The sequence below is a fragment of the Lates calcarifer genome, linkage group LG13 (genome assembly GCF_001640805.2).
Source record: "Lates calcarifer isolate ASB-BC8 linkage group LG13, TLL_Latcal_v3, whole genome shotgun sequence".
Classification (NCBI taxonomy): Eukaryota; Metazoa; Chordata; class Actinopteri; family Centropomidae; genus Lates; species Lates calcarifer.
Window position 1 is genome coordinate 12,381,294 of NC_066845.1, and position 15,661 is coordinate 12,396,954.

General features: G+C 42.6%; 1 protein-coding gene across 12 annotated transcripts in view; it reads right to left on the reverse strand.

The window, feature by feature from the left end:
* The window catches only part of mef2cb (myocyte enhancer factor 2cb), a 74,579-nt gene that overhangs the window by 19,075 nt on the left and 39,843 nt on the right, over positions 1–15,661 (reverse strand). For all 12 annotated transcript variants that reach the window (XM_051074943.1, XM_018668815.2, XM_018668816.2 and 9 more), the window contains one exon: positions 12,678–12,881. In XM_051074943.1, the coding sequence (XP_050930900.1) occupies positions 12,678–12,881 (204 nt within the window). The remainder of the gene's footprint in view (positions 1–12,677; positions 12,882–15,661) is intronic.

Here is a 15,661-nt window from a genome sequence, read left to right on the forward strand (position 1 = left end):
ACATCATCACTGCAGTTTATGGAAACTGAATTGCCTCTGTTTCCAAATGACATTTTTCGCCATTAATTAATTAATGATTTGTTTAGTAATTCTTTTTTTTTAATTAAAGAAGAAACAAACAACAAACTAACTAAATGAATAAATAAATACAATAAAATAAAATAAAATGTGGACACACAAAAATTGATTGAGAAAGGAGGACGAGACAGAAAAAAATGCTAGGAAGCTACAAACTCCTGCAGTGTGAACAGTCATGGGGCATGCTACAGAGAGTGAGAACAGTAAATATGAGCGAGAAGAAGGAGAAAAACTATGATGACAGGAAAGACCACAAAAAAAACTGTGTATGCTTGCTTGGCTCTGTGTCTTTCTCTGTGGCCCCTTTGGAGGCTTGCTCCTAATTAAACTCCTTCTTCATGATGCTCCCTCATGACTCGACTTGTCACAGGGCCTGTGTGAAGCAGGCACAGCATAGACACGGCGTCCTACATACTTAGACACCCGTCTCATCGGTACCCTTCAGCTCCGCACCCTCAGCTAGGCTGGCCTGGACTGGGGCTGGAGGACTAGAGTTAGCAAGTCTAAGCTAGGCAACGCTTGGAGTTAAAGCATTTGACTTCTCTGGTGTTTAATCTTAGGAAAATTGCAGGAAAAACTCCATCTTTACACTCATTTAATAGTTTGGGGTGTGGGTGATAACTTCACGTAGCTCTTGAGAAAAACTGTGGAGGGTATTTGGGTGTGAATTCTGGGTGGCCCCAGGGGGTCCGCTAGGGACAGCTGACGCCTGCCCAGAGCTCCTGCCATACCAGGATCCGTCTGCTCGGCATTCTGCCACCCTGCTCACCCTCTCTCTCCCTCTATCCGTCTTTCTGCCCCCATCTTTCTGACTCAGTCTGGTGCTCAGTCTGTCTCTTTCTCCCTACCTCTGTCCCCTTCCCTTCATTTTCTGCAATACTAACATGTCTCAACAGAAGCTGAGTCAAAACATTGTTGGCTTGATGGGTACATCTTTATTTCTAAATGACTCGGGCTAGTTGATGGGTTGTGTTTGGAAAGAGCTTCGCTGCTGACCATTCCCCTCTGCAGTTATCTTGGCAGTGGCTGAAGGGTACGACACATTCAATATTGTGTTTATGGCTATTGGCGACAGCCAGGCCAGTGAATGTTTCTCAGTGTCTTCAACCCAATGGCTGACAGCATCAGTGCAAAAACCCTTTACAAAAACAGCCAGTTTATAATAGGCCTTTTATATCTTTGCCAACACTGTACGGTCTTCAGAATACACACACTATTGTAAGCAAAACCAAAGACTTATGAAAGAAGATAGTATAGTACTAAGGCACAAAGAGTTTCCCCCAATAAATGCAGCAGTTTATGGTTTTGCAGTATATTTCAGCAGTTGGTGGAAAACAAGTTGCTGACAGACAGGCACAATATAAAAGCATTAATAACTGTGCCACTTATGGTTAATCATGTTTGCTGTGCTGTTAAAATATAATAAAAGGGTACTAGCTTTTGTCTAGCGGGGTCTCAGTCTCTGTCACAGTGTTAAAAATGGTAGAAAAACAGACTGATTCATTCCTTTCACAAGACATGTGAAATATACAGGCATGCCTTCACAATGGATGACAATTTGCCTGGGTTGGCTGTAACCACAGGGTCCACTTAAAATATACACTAGAGACTTTTGAGTAGCTGGCTTAAGACCCAAAAGTACTCCCAAATAATCTTCAAGAAAATGCCATCCAATGCTAAGGGCTGTAATAATTAAATAGCCTTTTTTAAATTCACACAACAGTACAGTGCATACAACTTAGAAAAACTACGATTTAGATCATGATCATTTTCTGGGGGAAAGGTGACAAAAGGAGGAAAAAAGTTTGGAAAAACCCAGGACAACAGGGAGCTCCCTTGCTTTTACCAATTGACAAACTCAATTTTGTCAGAGCAGATTGGTAAGGAGCAATGTGGCTCAGTGTCAGTAGGGGTGAGGCGGTGGGGAGAAACACTGTCCCTTCCCATCACAAATAACACGATGGAGGTGGTCATGAAGTGGACCTGCTGTGGATTAAGACCTCCCAGCACCACTGTACAATAAGCACACTGGTGGCCTTGCTGGCGGCATGGATAGGGTAATAGTATGTTTGAGATGTGCTCTCATTCTCCTTGTTTCTATTTCTTTTTTCTGCCTGTCTGGCTCATTCTTACTTGCTCTCGTTTTTGCCCCCCCCTCCCGCTCTCACTCTCTGTCTCTCTCACTCACTCTTTCTTTCTCTCTGCTTTTCAGAGTGGAGGGAACATCAGAGGGATCAGGCTGGCTTAGCTTATTAGAAGCAGATGGCAGACCAAAGGCAAGAAGGCCACAGTTTCATGAAGCGTGGTTTGAACATGCCAGGACCATGTCGAGGGGCATGCCCATGGATGATGGCTACACGGTGTGTACGAGTGTGTGTATGTGTATGAGTGAGCATTTTGGGGCGAGGGGGGGGGTGGGGGGGGTGATTTTGTAGGTTACCAATCTGAGGAATGGGACCCACAAATCACAGCCTGTCCCTGCCTGTTTTTTTTTTTTTCAGTCATCATCTGTGCATCCCTATGCACTGGTTGAGGCAACATTTGAAAAACTATTGCATCAATGACTTTTCAGTGATTTGGTGGCTTTGAAGCCCCTTACTCCTGGTGCCCTGCTGCACTATAATCAGGAATCAAAGGCTGGCGTCTGGGATCCATCATCCCTGGGCAAAGTGGTCATGTGTTCAGGAATAACGCTGGCTAAGTGTGTAATTACTTGCTGTCTAGGGATTACTAGATTGACTAAACATTAAAAAAAGGGAGTGAGAAGTAGAGCAAAAATAGAGAAAAGTGTTAGAGTAAGTGAGACACAAAGAAATTGTGCGCAACAAGGTTCCTCCGCATTTCTCTATTGTGGTGGTACATGTGCTAAAATCGCCATTAAGAAGAGCCCACTGCAGACGAGAGCCCACTCACGGACAGACAGTCTTAGCTAGCCAGTACACAGCACAATACCAGATGGTGCAGTGCTTCCCATATGGAAGAGACACACACTAAGCACATGTCAGAATCCAACACTGTTTGCTACAGCAGCAACCCAGCCCTGGGAACAAAGTGGTCATTCAGACTAGTCACTACACTGTATAATTACCCAGATAGACATTATTAGACACAATGCCAGCTCAGTGAAACTGGATAAAGAGGGCACTTATGTCTGCTCCCTCAACCTACCCATCTTTCATCCCGTCTACACTCCAGTTGCATAATACGTCTCTATTAAAATGAGAGAGATGAGAATGTGTCTATATGTATTTCTGATTCAACATAAAAAATCAATTTGGCAAGGTTAAACTGTGTGTGGAAAACACTGTCATACTTGCTTACTTGCTTCATACACTGTAATGCCAGTGCCATATGCCGTATGTCACACATGTCACTATGTGACTGCACTGTGACATTATCAATAAAGCTTTCAATTACGTACTTCAAGTTATAATCAGATAGCAACAGTGTAGCCTCAGCTATAAAACTCCAGTTCCCTTAGGGTGGCAATGGGTTAAACTTTAAGTCCCCACCCCAGCCTGCCTCTATTCCTTCTTTGTCCTCCCACCAATCGTCACTTATCGTCTTTTGTCTCTCTGTCTCTTATCGCGTGGTGCCACAGCAGGAAAAGGGAGCCTGAGGGAGGCCTTGAGTAACAATGACCAGCCGGCTGACCTCTATACTGTGACCTTGAGTTTCCACACCCTGTCCAAAGCAGCAATCATGGCAGGGGAGGGGGTGAGGCCGGAGGGTGGGGGGAAGCTCCAGGCAGGGCAGGGAATGCCATCTATAAAAATAGATCTTCATTATTCTGAATTTTCCACAAATAGTTTCAAAGAACAAGGCATCATTTCATCTTAATGGCTGGCGTGAATTGTTTTGGGCTGTGTAGTGGAAAAGCATTGGCTTTTGGCAGCGTGGCCTCAGAAGTGGCCTGCCTTTTTCACCGCTCCACACCACAGGGACCACATATTGGCACATTTCAAACAGTCTATTTTTAAAACCTCCTTTTGTTGTTGTGTGAGTACCTCAGACTTCCGCTTCAGTATACTGACCTTAAAAAAAAAAAAAAAACACCTCTGACAGAGATCCAAGTGCTACTTAGTTTCTTGTCTGAGGTTCTGCTTTTCTGGGCAGCGGGTGTTTGATGTGGAATAAAATGCTGAGCCTTGTAGATCATATACATTATCTGTCATCTTGTTTTTAGCCTCTCTTAAAACGGGAAGAGGCATATAGTCTATAAAATATGAACTCTGTAAACTTGCTCTCTTTATGTCTGAGACTGGCGCCGCAGACAGATGTGTTGTAGTGTGCCAGCCTGAAGCTTAGAGTCAACAATGTTCAGCTGTGTGAGGAGGCTAACTTGGTTGTGTGAGGGTGACACCTCTCAGTTTGTCACTTGTATCACAGGCAGACTCACTGATTAAAAAGCACTTAATTTCACTGACATCAATAATATAACTTTCAATAAATTTATTTTCCCTGTAATAAAAAAGAAAGAAAAAAAAAACTAGACAGGGAGCCTCTGTTTGGTAAAGTGTTGGAGGGAGAAAAACAAATGAATTAATATCAGGCTTCTTTATTCAAGGGATCAAATGTTTATAGGCACCGCAGGGTCTTAGACTGATGGTCTTATGCATGTGGTCGCTGAGGGCAACTCTTCATGGTTGATCTTCAGAGAGAGAGAGAGAGAGACGGAGGCTGAATGAATACCCTGACAATTCGCTTACTCACTCCTCCGTTTCAAAAACAACCCCCACCCACCCTGTTTCAGACACAAGGAAAGGGGGAGTGAAAGAGAGAGAGAAAGAGCGAGAGATTCCAAGCCTATTCTTCTACCCTCTCCCAGCAAGGACCGCCAGCTAGGCAACTATTTTTAGCTTCACCACAGACTATTTTTAGACCACTACCACTTTTTGAGGCATTTATTAGAAAAAAAGAGTACATCAAATAAAAGAGAGTGATGGCGGTGGTTGTTTTGGGGGTGGTGCTTTATTTTGACCATCTGACAAACTAGTTTTTTATGTGGTGAGTTCAGTACATGTTGCCAATCACACTGAAGCGTGAGGGAAATAGTGACTAAAAGTAGATACATTTAGAGTAAGACGTGGACAATTATTTCTCACTTTTTTGCACGCCACTTTTTGTCACCTTTTTCTGTGCATAAGAACAAACACCTTTCTATTTGAAGCTTCAAGTCCAAACCAAAGAGGACAGGGAGGGGTGTAGACAGGAAGAACAGGAGGACAAAGGCACGCCTCTGTTGCACATGTACAGTGGCTTAGTAAAGTAGTGGATTGTAGATTTAGTTGTAAATGGATCAAACTGTCATTGTTACTGAACAATCTACACTCAATAACCCATAAAGACAAAGTAAAAATAAAAAATCTTTTAGTCACAAAAGTGTTCAGACCCTTAATTCAGTGCTTTGTAGAAGCCCCAGTCTTGTCATGTGTAATGTGGTGCAGGGAGCTTTTCTTCAAGAAATTCTTGTATTTGGCTGCATTCATCCTCCCCTCAATTCTAACCAATCTCCCTGTCCCTGCCACTGAGAGCCCCCCTTCCCCCATAGCATGATGCTGTCACGGCAATGATTCACTTTGGGGATGGTATCAGCCAGGTAATGAGCACTGTCTGGTGTTCCCCAGACATAGTGTTTGGAGTTCTGCCCAAAGAGTTCAATTTTTGTCTCATCAAACCAGAGAATCTTTTTCCTTGTGCTTCTTGAGTCCTTTAAATGCCATCTGGCAAACTGTGAGCAGGCCGTCGGCTGGACAGCTAACTCTAGGAAGAGGCCTGGTGGTTTCAAACTTTTTGCATTTCACAGTTATTGAGGCCATCTTTAGAAATGGTTTTCTACTTTTGCCCTGATCTATGCCTCCCCACTATCACGAGGGCCTACAGACAGTTCCTTGGATTTTATGGTGAGGTTCTTGACCTGATATGCAATATGGATTGTGTGCCTCTCTAAACTATGTCCAGTCAGTTTGCCACAGATGGACTCCAGTCAAATTCTAGACACATCTTAAGGATAATTAAAGTAAACAGGATATACATGACCAGAATTTGGAATGTGACAGTAAAGAGTATGATTTTTTTAATTAGACATTTCTGTTTTTGATTTGATAACATGTTTTCACTTTGTCATTGAGGGTAGATTGATGAGTGAAAGTGGCATTTTAATCCATTTAAATTTACAACACAACACAATCTACACATCTATGACACAATAAAGTGTGTAAAAAGTGAAGGGGTCTGAGTACTTTACATTGTAAGATATGTAGACTTTTTTCCCACTAACCTTTGAGCTTGTTAGTAACTTCCAGAGCCAACATCACTGTTATTATTAACACTGTAAATATAAATGAACTGAAGGTAAGCGTATAAGTTATTGACAGCGGCACAACTTCCCTCGCCCACTCTTCTACATTATTAATTAATATCAATCCCATATAACTACTGAGTTTTTTTTTTTTTTTTGAGGATGTGCTGTATCATGTGTGTGGACTATCAGTCTTTGTTTTAACAAACTGCTGTACTGTTAGCTTGCCAATGTCACAAGGTTAATTTACTTAGTCAGTCAAAGCAGCTTCAGACCGTAATCCTCAGCTCACAAGGAAAAACAAGCCATGTTGCCGATCTCACTCTTCACTAGTAAACACTGAGGCACTGTGATCGCCGTGGCAACCCCGCCCCCTTCCTCCACTCCATGTTACACCACATGTACCCTATCCGAAAACCTCAAAAACGTCTCCACATAAAATTACTGTGGACAACTGTAGAACAGGGGATGTGATATGACTGCCTTATTTCTCTTGGATGCGAACACATGTAAAAGTCATAGAGAATAAATTAGTGAAGGCATTCAAGCCGGAGTAATTATACAGTCTTTGAGAGGCATGAGAAGAAGTCATTCAGTGAGCTGATCAGCACAGAAAACTTCTTAAGGCTAATGTTCTCTATGCTGTTTAGAAACCAAATAAGCATATAGAATAGCACACATGCTGGAAAATATTTTCAGAAGAGCAAGGCAGAACATTAGCACACTGGCACTTCAGAGAGGGAGATCACAAGTCCTGTTGACTTTCAAGTATAGTATGAAAAAGCAAAGAGAAAAGCATTTAACTTAATAAAGGGGGGCATTTTTGAGGTAAATGACCACCAATAACAACCAAATTAGTCTCTGTAGTATTTAGAATGTGAGAAAAGTCTTTTTTTTTTTTGTTTTTTTTGGCCAAAGGAAACAACATTGTGCAAGGCATGCAGTGAACTGGTGTGGATATGCTACATTACTCCTTTCATTTTTGCCATCTCCCAGACATACCTGCTTGATTTACTTTCTCTTTATGTTTCTTCATTTACCCCGCTTCACCCCCTCCTCCTCTCACTTTCCCTCCCTCCCTCCAGTGGACTGTCACTGGGCTGAAATCACACCTGTGCTTCTCACACATCTCGGCACACGGGTGAAACATACGCAGGGTGAAACATGGTGAGGGAGCTTTGCTGAATCTCATTAGCCAAGCGGGTAGTCATTAACAGAATGACCTTTGGAAATAATTACCAGCCTTCCTCCCTCCATCCCTCTTTCCCTCCCTCCTTCTTTTCTCGCACTCATCCATCCCCCCCCCCGTTCAGCAGTTCCTTCTAGGTGAGGACGGAGGGAGAGAAAAGAGAAAAGAAGGGAGAGAAATGAGTTTGAGGATCGGTGGGGAGGCAGGTCCCTGCTGCTGCTGTTTAAGATTACAGGGTGAGCTGAACTTTGAGATTAGGTTAATCTTCTGGAAATGGGATTGGCCAACGGCCTTTCCTTTGGCAGGTAGGCAAGCAGGCAGGTCAGCTCTGTACCAAGAGCCATGTGCCATTCCATGTGATACTTGAGCCAGTAACATCAGGGTGTGCTGTGCTGGCTGAGGTCATCACAATGCCGTCAGCTCTGCAGGGTTCAAACCAATTGTCACCATGTATGTACACATGCATACACCCATGCAGCGCAGCCCGCACATACTAACACAGGCCAAACCCATTTCTTTGTGTGTGCGCATAAGCACAATAGCTTATGTGTATATACACAAACATTATAACATCTTGCCTCCTTCCACTCAGGTATAGCCAGGCACTGAGGGGATATACCATAGCTCCCTATCACAGCTCACTCACCAATCCTTTAGTTGTTTCACAAACCTGTGTTCTTTGTTTCAACAGAGGGGAAAACAAACACATTGTGGAACAGGGATTTGGCACAGCCCAAGTGTGTTGTTGGATTTGGGGCTGTTCAATCACAGCAAGAGCCAGCCAGTGCTGCTTAGGTTTGGGCTTGATCTGCAATCATTGGGAGGGGAAAGAAAGGACTCTTTCATGTGCTATTGCAATTAACAACCCCCATACTGGCATAATGAATCACCAATAAGAGCTCAAAGTGATTATTCTTAAGCAGGAATAAAAAAAGAGAGGAAAAGGGAGCGATGGATCTATTCTCTTGTCATTTCCCAACACAGCTTCCCATTTCTCCTCTAATGCTGTTCACATGTCCAGGAAACCGGCCTGGCAGACAGCAAGTATAGGAAATCTATCTGCGTGTTTGACTGTTTTATCTGGAGCCAGACTCAGAGTGTACTGTAGACATGCCAGGATGACACACTTGGACCCCGCTTTGGACATCCAGTGATGGAGGATCTGCCTCTGTGTTTGCTTTTATCAAGCTGTGAGAGCATAGATGAGCTTAGATGTCTCTTTGAACAATTAGCATTAATTAAGAGGACCTCCCCACTTGTTTATGTAGCGGCTGATAACACTGTGTAGTACATGTTTTATTACAGTCTCTTGGGGGAGTCTCTGTGAGTTTAGATACCACTGCAACAACAACAGAAAAAAAAGATGTCCTCAGTTTGCTTCGAAATTGTCACTGTATCCATCTGATCATTATGGGTTTCTGGGTGTCGTGCATTGTGAATGTGACAATAATAACTTGTAGCCGTTTTGATTAGCAATGCTTCTTTTGTTTTACCACTCGCGCTCAGAGGAGGGTTAGCTTTGGTTTCTTGGTCTTTTGCTTTCACGGATATTTGTGGAAGTGTCATTCCCAGCTGAGACGGTTTTCAAATGAGTCATCAAGACCTTCTTTACCACTCCTCCCTCTATATATATCTCTTTTTATCTCTCTCTTTCTATCCCCCTATTTCTGTCTCTTACATGCATAAACCAATTGACCCATAAGTAGACTCAACATAATGCAAATAAATCTTAGAGATATGTAAGTTCATTGAAAAACTGGATTAAAAAAAAAGAGAGAAAGACAGAAATAGAGTGAGGAGAGAGAGAGAGAGAGAAAAGCCCTCCAGCCTCTTGTAAACATGCTGTAGCTAGAGAGGCTGTGCAACGCTCTCAGTGCCACTCTCTCAACAACGCTAATTATCAACCAAAGACATGCTAATTACATAGAGCTTTATTGCTAATGTAGCAGGCCTCTATGCCAGCCGCCCACACTCTGAGCTCTGCTCCCCTACCTCTGCCTCTCCTCCCACTACACCTTCAGGCACAGCAGCAACAGAGGAAGAGAGATGCATGCATTTCTGTGTACTTCTAAAGGCAAGAGCTTTCTACAAATTTTAAATCTGATATGTCACATGTTAGATGTCATATTTAAGGTCTTATTGTTCCTTTGAAGGAAGAACCTAGATTTTGTCTTCACCCTTAAATCCAGCCCTTCATCTTGTTCTTGACCTCCTCCTCATCATCCTGCCATCTCAACAGGAAGTCCGCTTCGCTCCTGCCTGCCCCCCCCCAAACTCAACAACCCACCCACGTTCCTGCACCTGTGACGTAGCCTAGCAGCGGCACACAAGGCCCGGCGGGAGAGATCCGACCCCCTTTCCACCCCTCAGCTTCCCCGCTCCCTCTCCACACCCTCCTCCCACCCGTGCTAAGCGTGCTAGTGTCAGCCCTGTGGCCAATCCCGTTAGCACACCGCAGCTAAGGCTGAAGGCCCCTTCAGATCGATTTCTCCCGCTGTGAGTCGCTCAGAGAATGTGGAGCCTGAGTCCTCCAGGGATCACAGTGTAGGTAGTGCTCCACAGCACTCTCCCCCACTAGGCTCTTTAGCGTCTTCCCCTGACACGGCTGTTTACACGTTAGCCATCCTCTGCTTCATAATGGAGACGCAGTTAAAGAGAGAGCTTCAAAGTGAGGAGCTCTCGTCATGGGCACTTGCTGAAACATGTGACGACTCTCTTCATGGGTTCACCTGGGGCAGGGTAATGCACTGACTATACAGTGGCTGAAGGGCTTGGTGCATAAAGGAAACCAGTGCTTATAGGTACACTGGGAATATAAGTGGATGCTAAATGGGTTAATGTAAATGATATAATGCATAGAGGATTATTCTTTATCCCTTCTGATATACTTGGTAACTGTGGCAATTCGTATGGATTTCTAATGAGCCTCAAACTAAGCATTGGGGACACATCGTAGCTTTGCCAATTATTTAATGTTTTAGAGTTGCGCATTATAATTATGACAGAACTGATTTCATGTTTTTTTTTTTCTTTTTTAATAATCTAAGCTTACAAAGTTACAGCGTCGACCAAATTATTAATTCAAAAAAGCCCTAATAATATGAATTATAGGAAGGGAATAAGAGCACATGCTGCATTGCGAAAGAGACTAAGTTGTTATGTTGTGTCTAGTAGATTTATTTGTGCCTCTATATACTGTCCATGATAATGCACCCAGTCCATTCTCTTTGTTTTCATCATTAAGGTTAGCCATATGTTGAGTGCTGTATCACTTGATGTATGAGCTACATTAACACACTACATATTTGACTGCACCAAATGGAAACTGCAGTGGAACAAGAGCAATAATGATGACAGCAAACCACTGTTTAGTTTGCTGTTTGTTGTAACACATTTATTTAATTTTTTTGTTGTTGTTTTTTTTTTCTTTTAAACACGATATGAAGGAAGATATAATCATATAGTAAAATAATAAAGGGGAATTATATGGGGCCAAATTTATCCCAAAGTGGAGGACATTTGATATCAATGTGTGTATTCAAATGTTTTGTAGTCAGGGGAAGAGTGCCATCTGGAATAGGAGTATTCCCCGTGGGCTTGTCCACCCGTGGGCAGGCAACAAGCCCATACGAACACCCATATGAAAAGATAAAAACATGTCCCATGCTGTTTGATCCTGTGTTAGACTGGCCAGCCATAGGTGTGTGTGTGTGTATGTGTGTGTGTGTGTGTGTGTGTGGCAAGAGAATACATTCATTATATCTCATTGGTCCCCACTTTTTCTTTGGTACATTCAGTCTTTTTGAACCCTGAGTTGATAATGGCATACGTATAGTCTTTTGCATAAATTTTGACCAAGTTGACCTAACAAATTAACATTATGCTGCCATCAGGTGCCTGCTGAATTACAAACTGAGCATGCATAAACAATAAAAACAATGGAGCTGAGGTTTTGTATGACCTCTAAGCTGCATAAAATTATACATATTGCATCTGCTATACCATATATTCTGCTAAATCCAAATCTCATTTTAAATATTTTTAAAATGAGGCTGTATATCTAATAATTGTTCCCCTTGTGTTGAAACTGTGTGAAGTGGGGCAATGGGTGAAGTCTGTATTGTAGTGTGTAGCGTAGTGTATTCCGAATCATGAAATATAAATAACATTTTAATGCTGAATTAAGGGCAATTTTTTATGAAATGTGCAAAGCATCCAGAATTTTCAATATAATGTAATCTGGAGTCACATATTTTCTATGTAACAAGCAGGGGAGAATACTTAAGATGCTGTTTGTGACATTTTCATACATTTGAAAAATATTATTCTTTCAACATTACTTTGTGGGACAGGTGCAGTTTGCTCAGCATGCGTGGTGTGAGTGTAAATGTATGTGCGCCAGAGAAGAGAGGGATAAACTCTGCATGGATGCATGTGCATGTCTGTGAGTGTGCCTGTGGCCCACCAGGTTTGTCAGAGCTCCAGCGTGAATGTTGCATAACAGGTTCATGTTGAGAGCTTAAGGATCCTGGAGGGTGCCAGCGTCATTTCCTGCTTTATCTACCTGCCTACTGGCTGGCCTGACAGCGCTGTTTAGCATCGCCTTGAGCCACGCTAGCAACATGTGTCCAAAGCAAGTCAGATCAACATCCTCCTCTAAGAGGTACATCAGTGGTGACAAGACACCAAGGGTAGGGGCTGGTGATTACACACCACAGGGGACAGTCTGAAAAGTCCAGATCAATGAGCTATCTCTTTTATTTTGCAAAGTATACACAACACAAGAAGGCAATTTAAATCAACATATTTTCTTGATGTTAATGACATACTGTGAGTCTTAAAATAAATTTTCTAAAAGTGATTGATATTGTGACTGAGCCCCCGGGGAAGACCAACAAACTATGGTAGCAATCATTACTTAGACTATGTTAGGTGTGAAGACCAAAAGAGAGAAGTAAGGGTTGCTGAATGAGTCACAAATGCTGTAACCATCTGTCTGCTTGTGAGTTTCTGTGTTTGCATGAGTGTGTGTGTGTCCGTGCATGCTTGCGTGTTCCCGTGCATCTGTGTGCGCATGCACGCATAGCCGCCTGTGTTTTTCTGACTTACCTCCACAATATCGGAGTTGGTCCTGCTCTCGTGGGGCTCGTTGTACTCGGTGTATTTAAGCAGGACCTTGTCCATGTCTGTGCTGGCATACTGGAACAGCTTGTTGGTGCTATTGAAGATGATCAGGGCAATCTCACAGTCACACAGCACACTCAGCTCATACGCCTTCTTCATCAGGCCAAACTTTCGCTTTGTAAATGTCACCTATAGGTAAAAGAAGGAGGGAAAAAAAATCAGAGGATAATTATTAACACAGGTAGGAACAATGTATAAATAATTGTTCTTATTCACAGGAAGAGCTTGTGCGATATATGTTCACACATACACAAAACTGAATTTTTCATTAACACCCCTGCAATTAAATCAACATGTTTTATCTGACTTCAATCATTTAACTACAATCAAAAAACCCACAGTAGACTTTTTCACTCTGTACTGAATAAGTAACAATCTGACATCACAACTTTTTCTCTTTAAAATGAGAAGTTCTCAGGAAAACAACATTAAAGTAAAGCAAAGTTTGCTAATGGTTCAACACCCTCTGCCTGTAACAGTCCATCCACTATACCAGGAAAAAAAAAGAAGCTGGGCTTGCATTTAGGGAACTGAAAATACTCTGTCTCAGACAGATAACGGCAAGGAGGATCAGTTATTGCTTGTACATCAAAGCGCACAGAGGTTCATCATGGAACATCTGCCGTGTTAAATCGTCCCTTTTGAGTGGCCTGAATGTGCTCACTCTCTCACTCTTGCTTTTGCATGAAAGACAAACACACACCTATGACTATTTTGATCTAAGAAATAGCTGAGACACGTTTTTCTTTCTCAGTGATATTAACACACATTGTTCTGTTGCTGTGTTGCCCAATTAACTGCCTCTTATAGTGAATAACAAGCCAGTGATATAAATAACGGATGGGCTCCCTGACTGTGCTTGAAGATGTTTGTAAGTGCTCAAATAGTGACAATGTGCTCAACATAAACCACAAAAATTGTCCTCTGTAATGAGGTCTTTCTCTCTCTCTCTCTCTTTCTTTCTCTCTCTCTCTTTCTCTCTCTCTCTGTTTCTGTTTGTGGGTATCTGCAAATGTGTGTGTGTTTGTGTGTGAGGCCCAAGACCGGTACCTTTAATAAGACAGGCGTACAAGTGCCCATATTGTCAAAATAGAGCAGCCTCTATTCCTCTATTGTTTGGATCAAAACTAGAGCAGTGAAAGTGAGTTAATTCCAGTGAGCTGCACCTGGTTTCTTTTCCAAGCCATGTGTACAAGCTCTTTTGGCTGTATAGGAAAAAGAGAAAATGTGTCTCTGCCAGCTTCCCTCTAAGCAACACTGCTTTTTTTTTTTAATTGAAATTTCTTTTCCTTTTTTTTCTGTGACTGTTTGTATTATGTACATTGGAGATTTGTATTGACAAAGCTTTTTACTGGGAGGAAATACTGCCAGAACTGTGCCCAGCTGGTAGCTAATGATCTCAGTTTGTTGATTAACTGCATGTTTGTCTATTCTCCTCTGACACTTAAGTGGGCCAAAAAATACAGAGTGAAAACTCTTAACTCTCAATTAAACATGCTCCGAATGCAATAATGAAGACGACAACTGTAGACTATAAAGACCTTTACTAACTAGCTAACTTACTCTTTGTGTGTAGTAAATCAGGGTAATGCATGAATAGATTTGTGGCATAAATCTATCATGCATTGCCCTTCACATTTTCTCTTTACAACTTCAAGACCTGAAAGAGGAGATAGGGTTGAATGGATATTGATAGATAGTTTTGGATTACTTGTAATCATATCTTCCAGGATGCACCAGGGAAACTGAATATCAAACTATCCCTCACCTCCACTCTGTCTTTCTCTCTGTCTCCCTCTACACCAAGAGTGGGTAAAACCTTGCACGAACTGCCGTATCCTGGACCAGCTTCCCCCCCTAAAAGTTTTCCAGTGATGTCACCGCGTCATGCCTATCTGTCAGACAACAGAGGCTGAAACCAGAGACACGGACGGCGTTCTGACTCCTGACAAACCGTCAGGCTCTGTACCTCGGCACAAACACTCATCTGATTCACCAACGACATAAGGAGAAAAAGCTCCCCTGGGCTCTAAATACCATGCTGACATTTACACAGTGATACTGAAATGTGGAAAAAAAACAAGCCTCATTCTTAACACCGTAAGATCAAGAGGCATCTTGTGACAATAAGATTAATTGTCATATCCAACCCGCTCTGAGCTGTACCATCCAAAAACTGAAACGTAAGCACCCTGAAGGGGTCCGCCAGCCTTACAGCAGCAGAGCTATGGTGCAAGTTGCACACGAGCGAGTAAATAAGATGACAGGACTGTAGGACATAAGGTCAAAGCAGACTGTTCAGGAACAGGACATGTAGAGTGTTGTCTTCCCCTGGTGTTTTGATGCAAGGGGCACCAGGGGCAGACGCAGGACACAGCTAGCTCCCGGCCCAGCTCCGTTATCATCCACTCACTCAGTCACACTCTGCTGGGGCCATTAATGTTTCAGAGGGTGGCACGTGGCTCACAACACCGGACTGGGAGTGAGTCCCAGAGGTCCACAGCTGCTAGACTCAAAAGATGAGGTCCGCATGCTGGCTCAGATCACTCACGTATTAGTAGACCACAGCAGACATCAGCATAACCACATACACACACAAATACACATTGTAAATTAATAAGCAACATGGAACACTCTGCTTTGCATTTCAACATGTAAGGGAAAAAAAGAGAAGGATCCAATCAAAGTTGTCTTGAGCCTCACACTTTAAATGAGGATCTGTGCATTTCCCACATATTATAATTCACACATAGACTGACTTTAACAACACCACAGGAAGAGAATGAGTGTGATTATGAAAAGCCTTAACTGACCAAACAATAACACCTACATAAATATCACACTGCACCCCCACATCTCAATCTGACACGTACAACCTGCTACCTCCAAATCACATACCGTATATTACT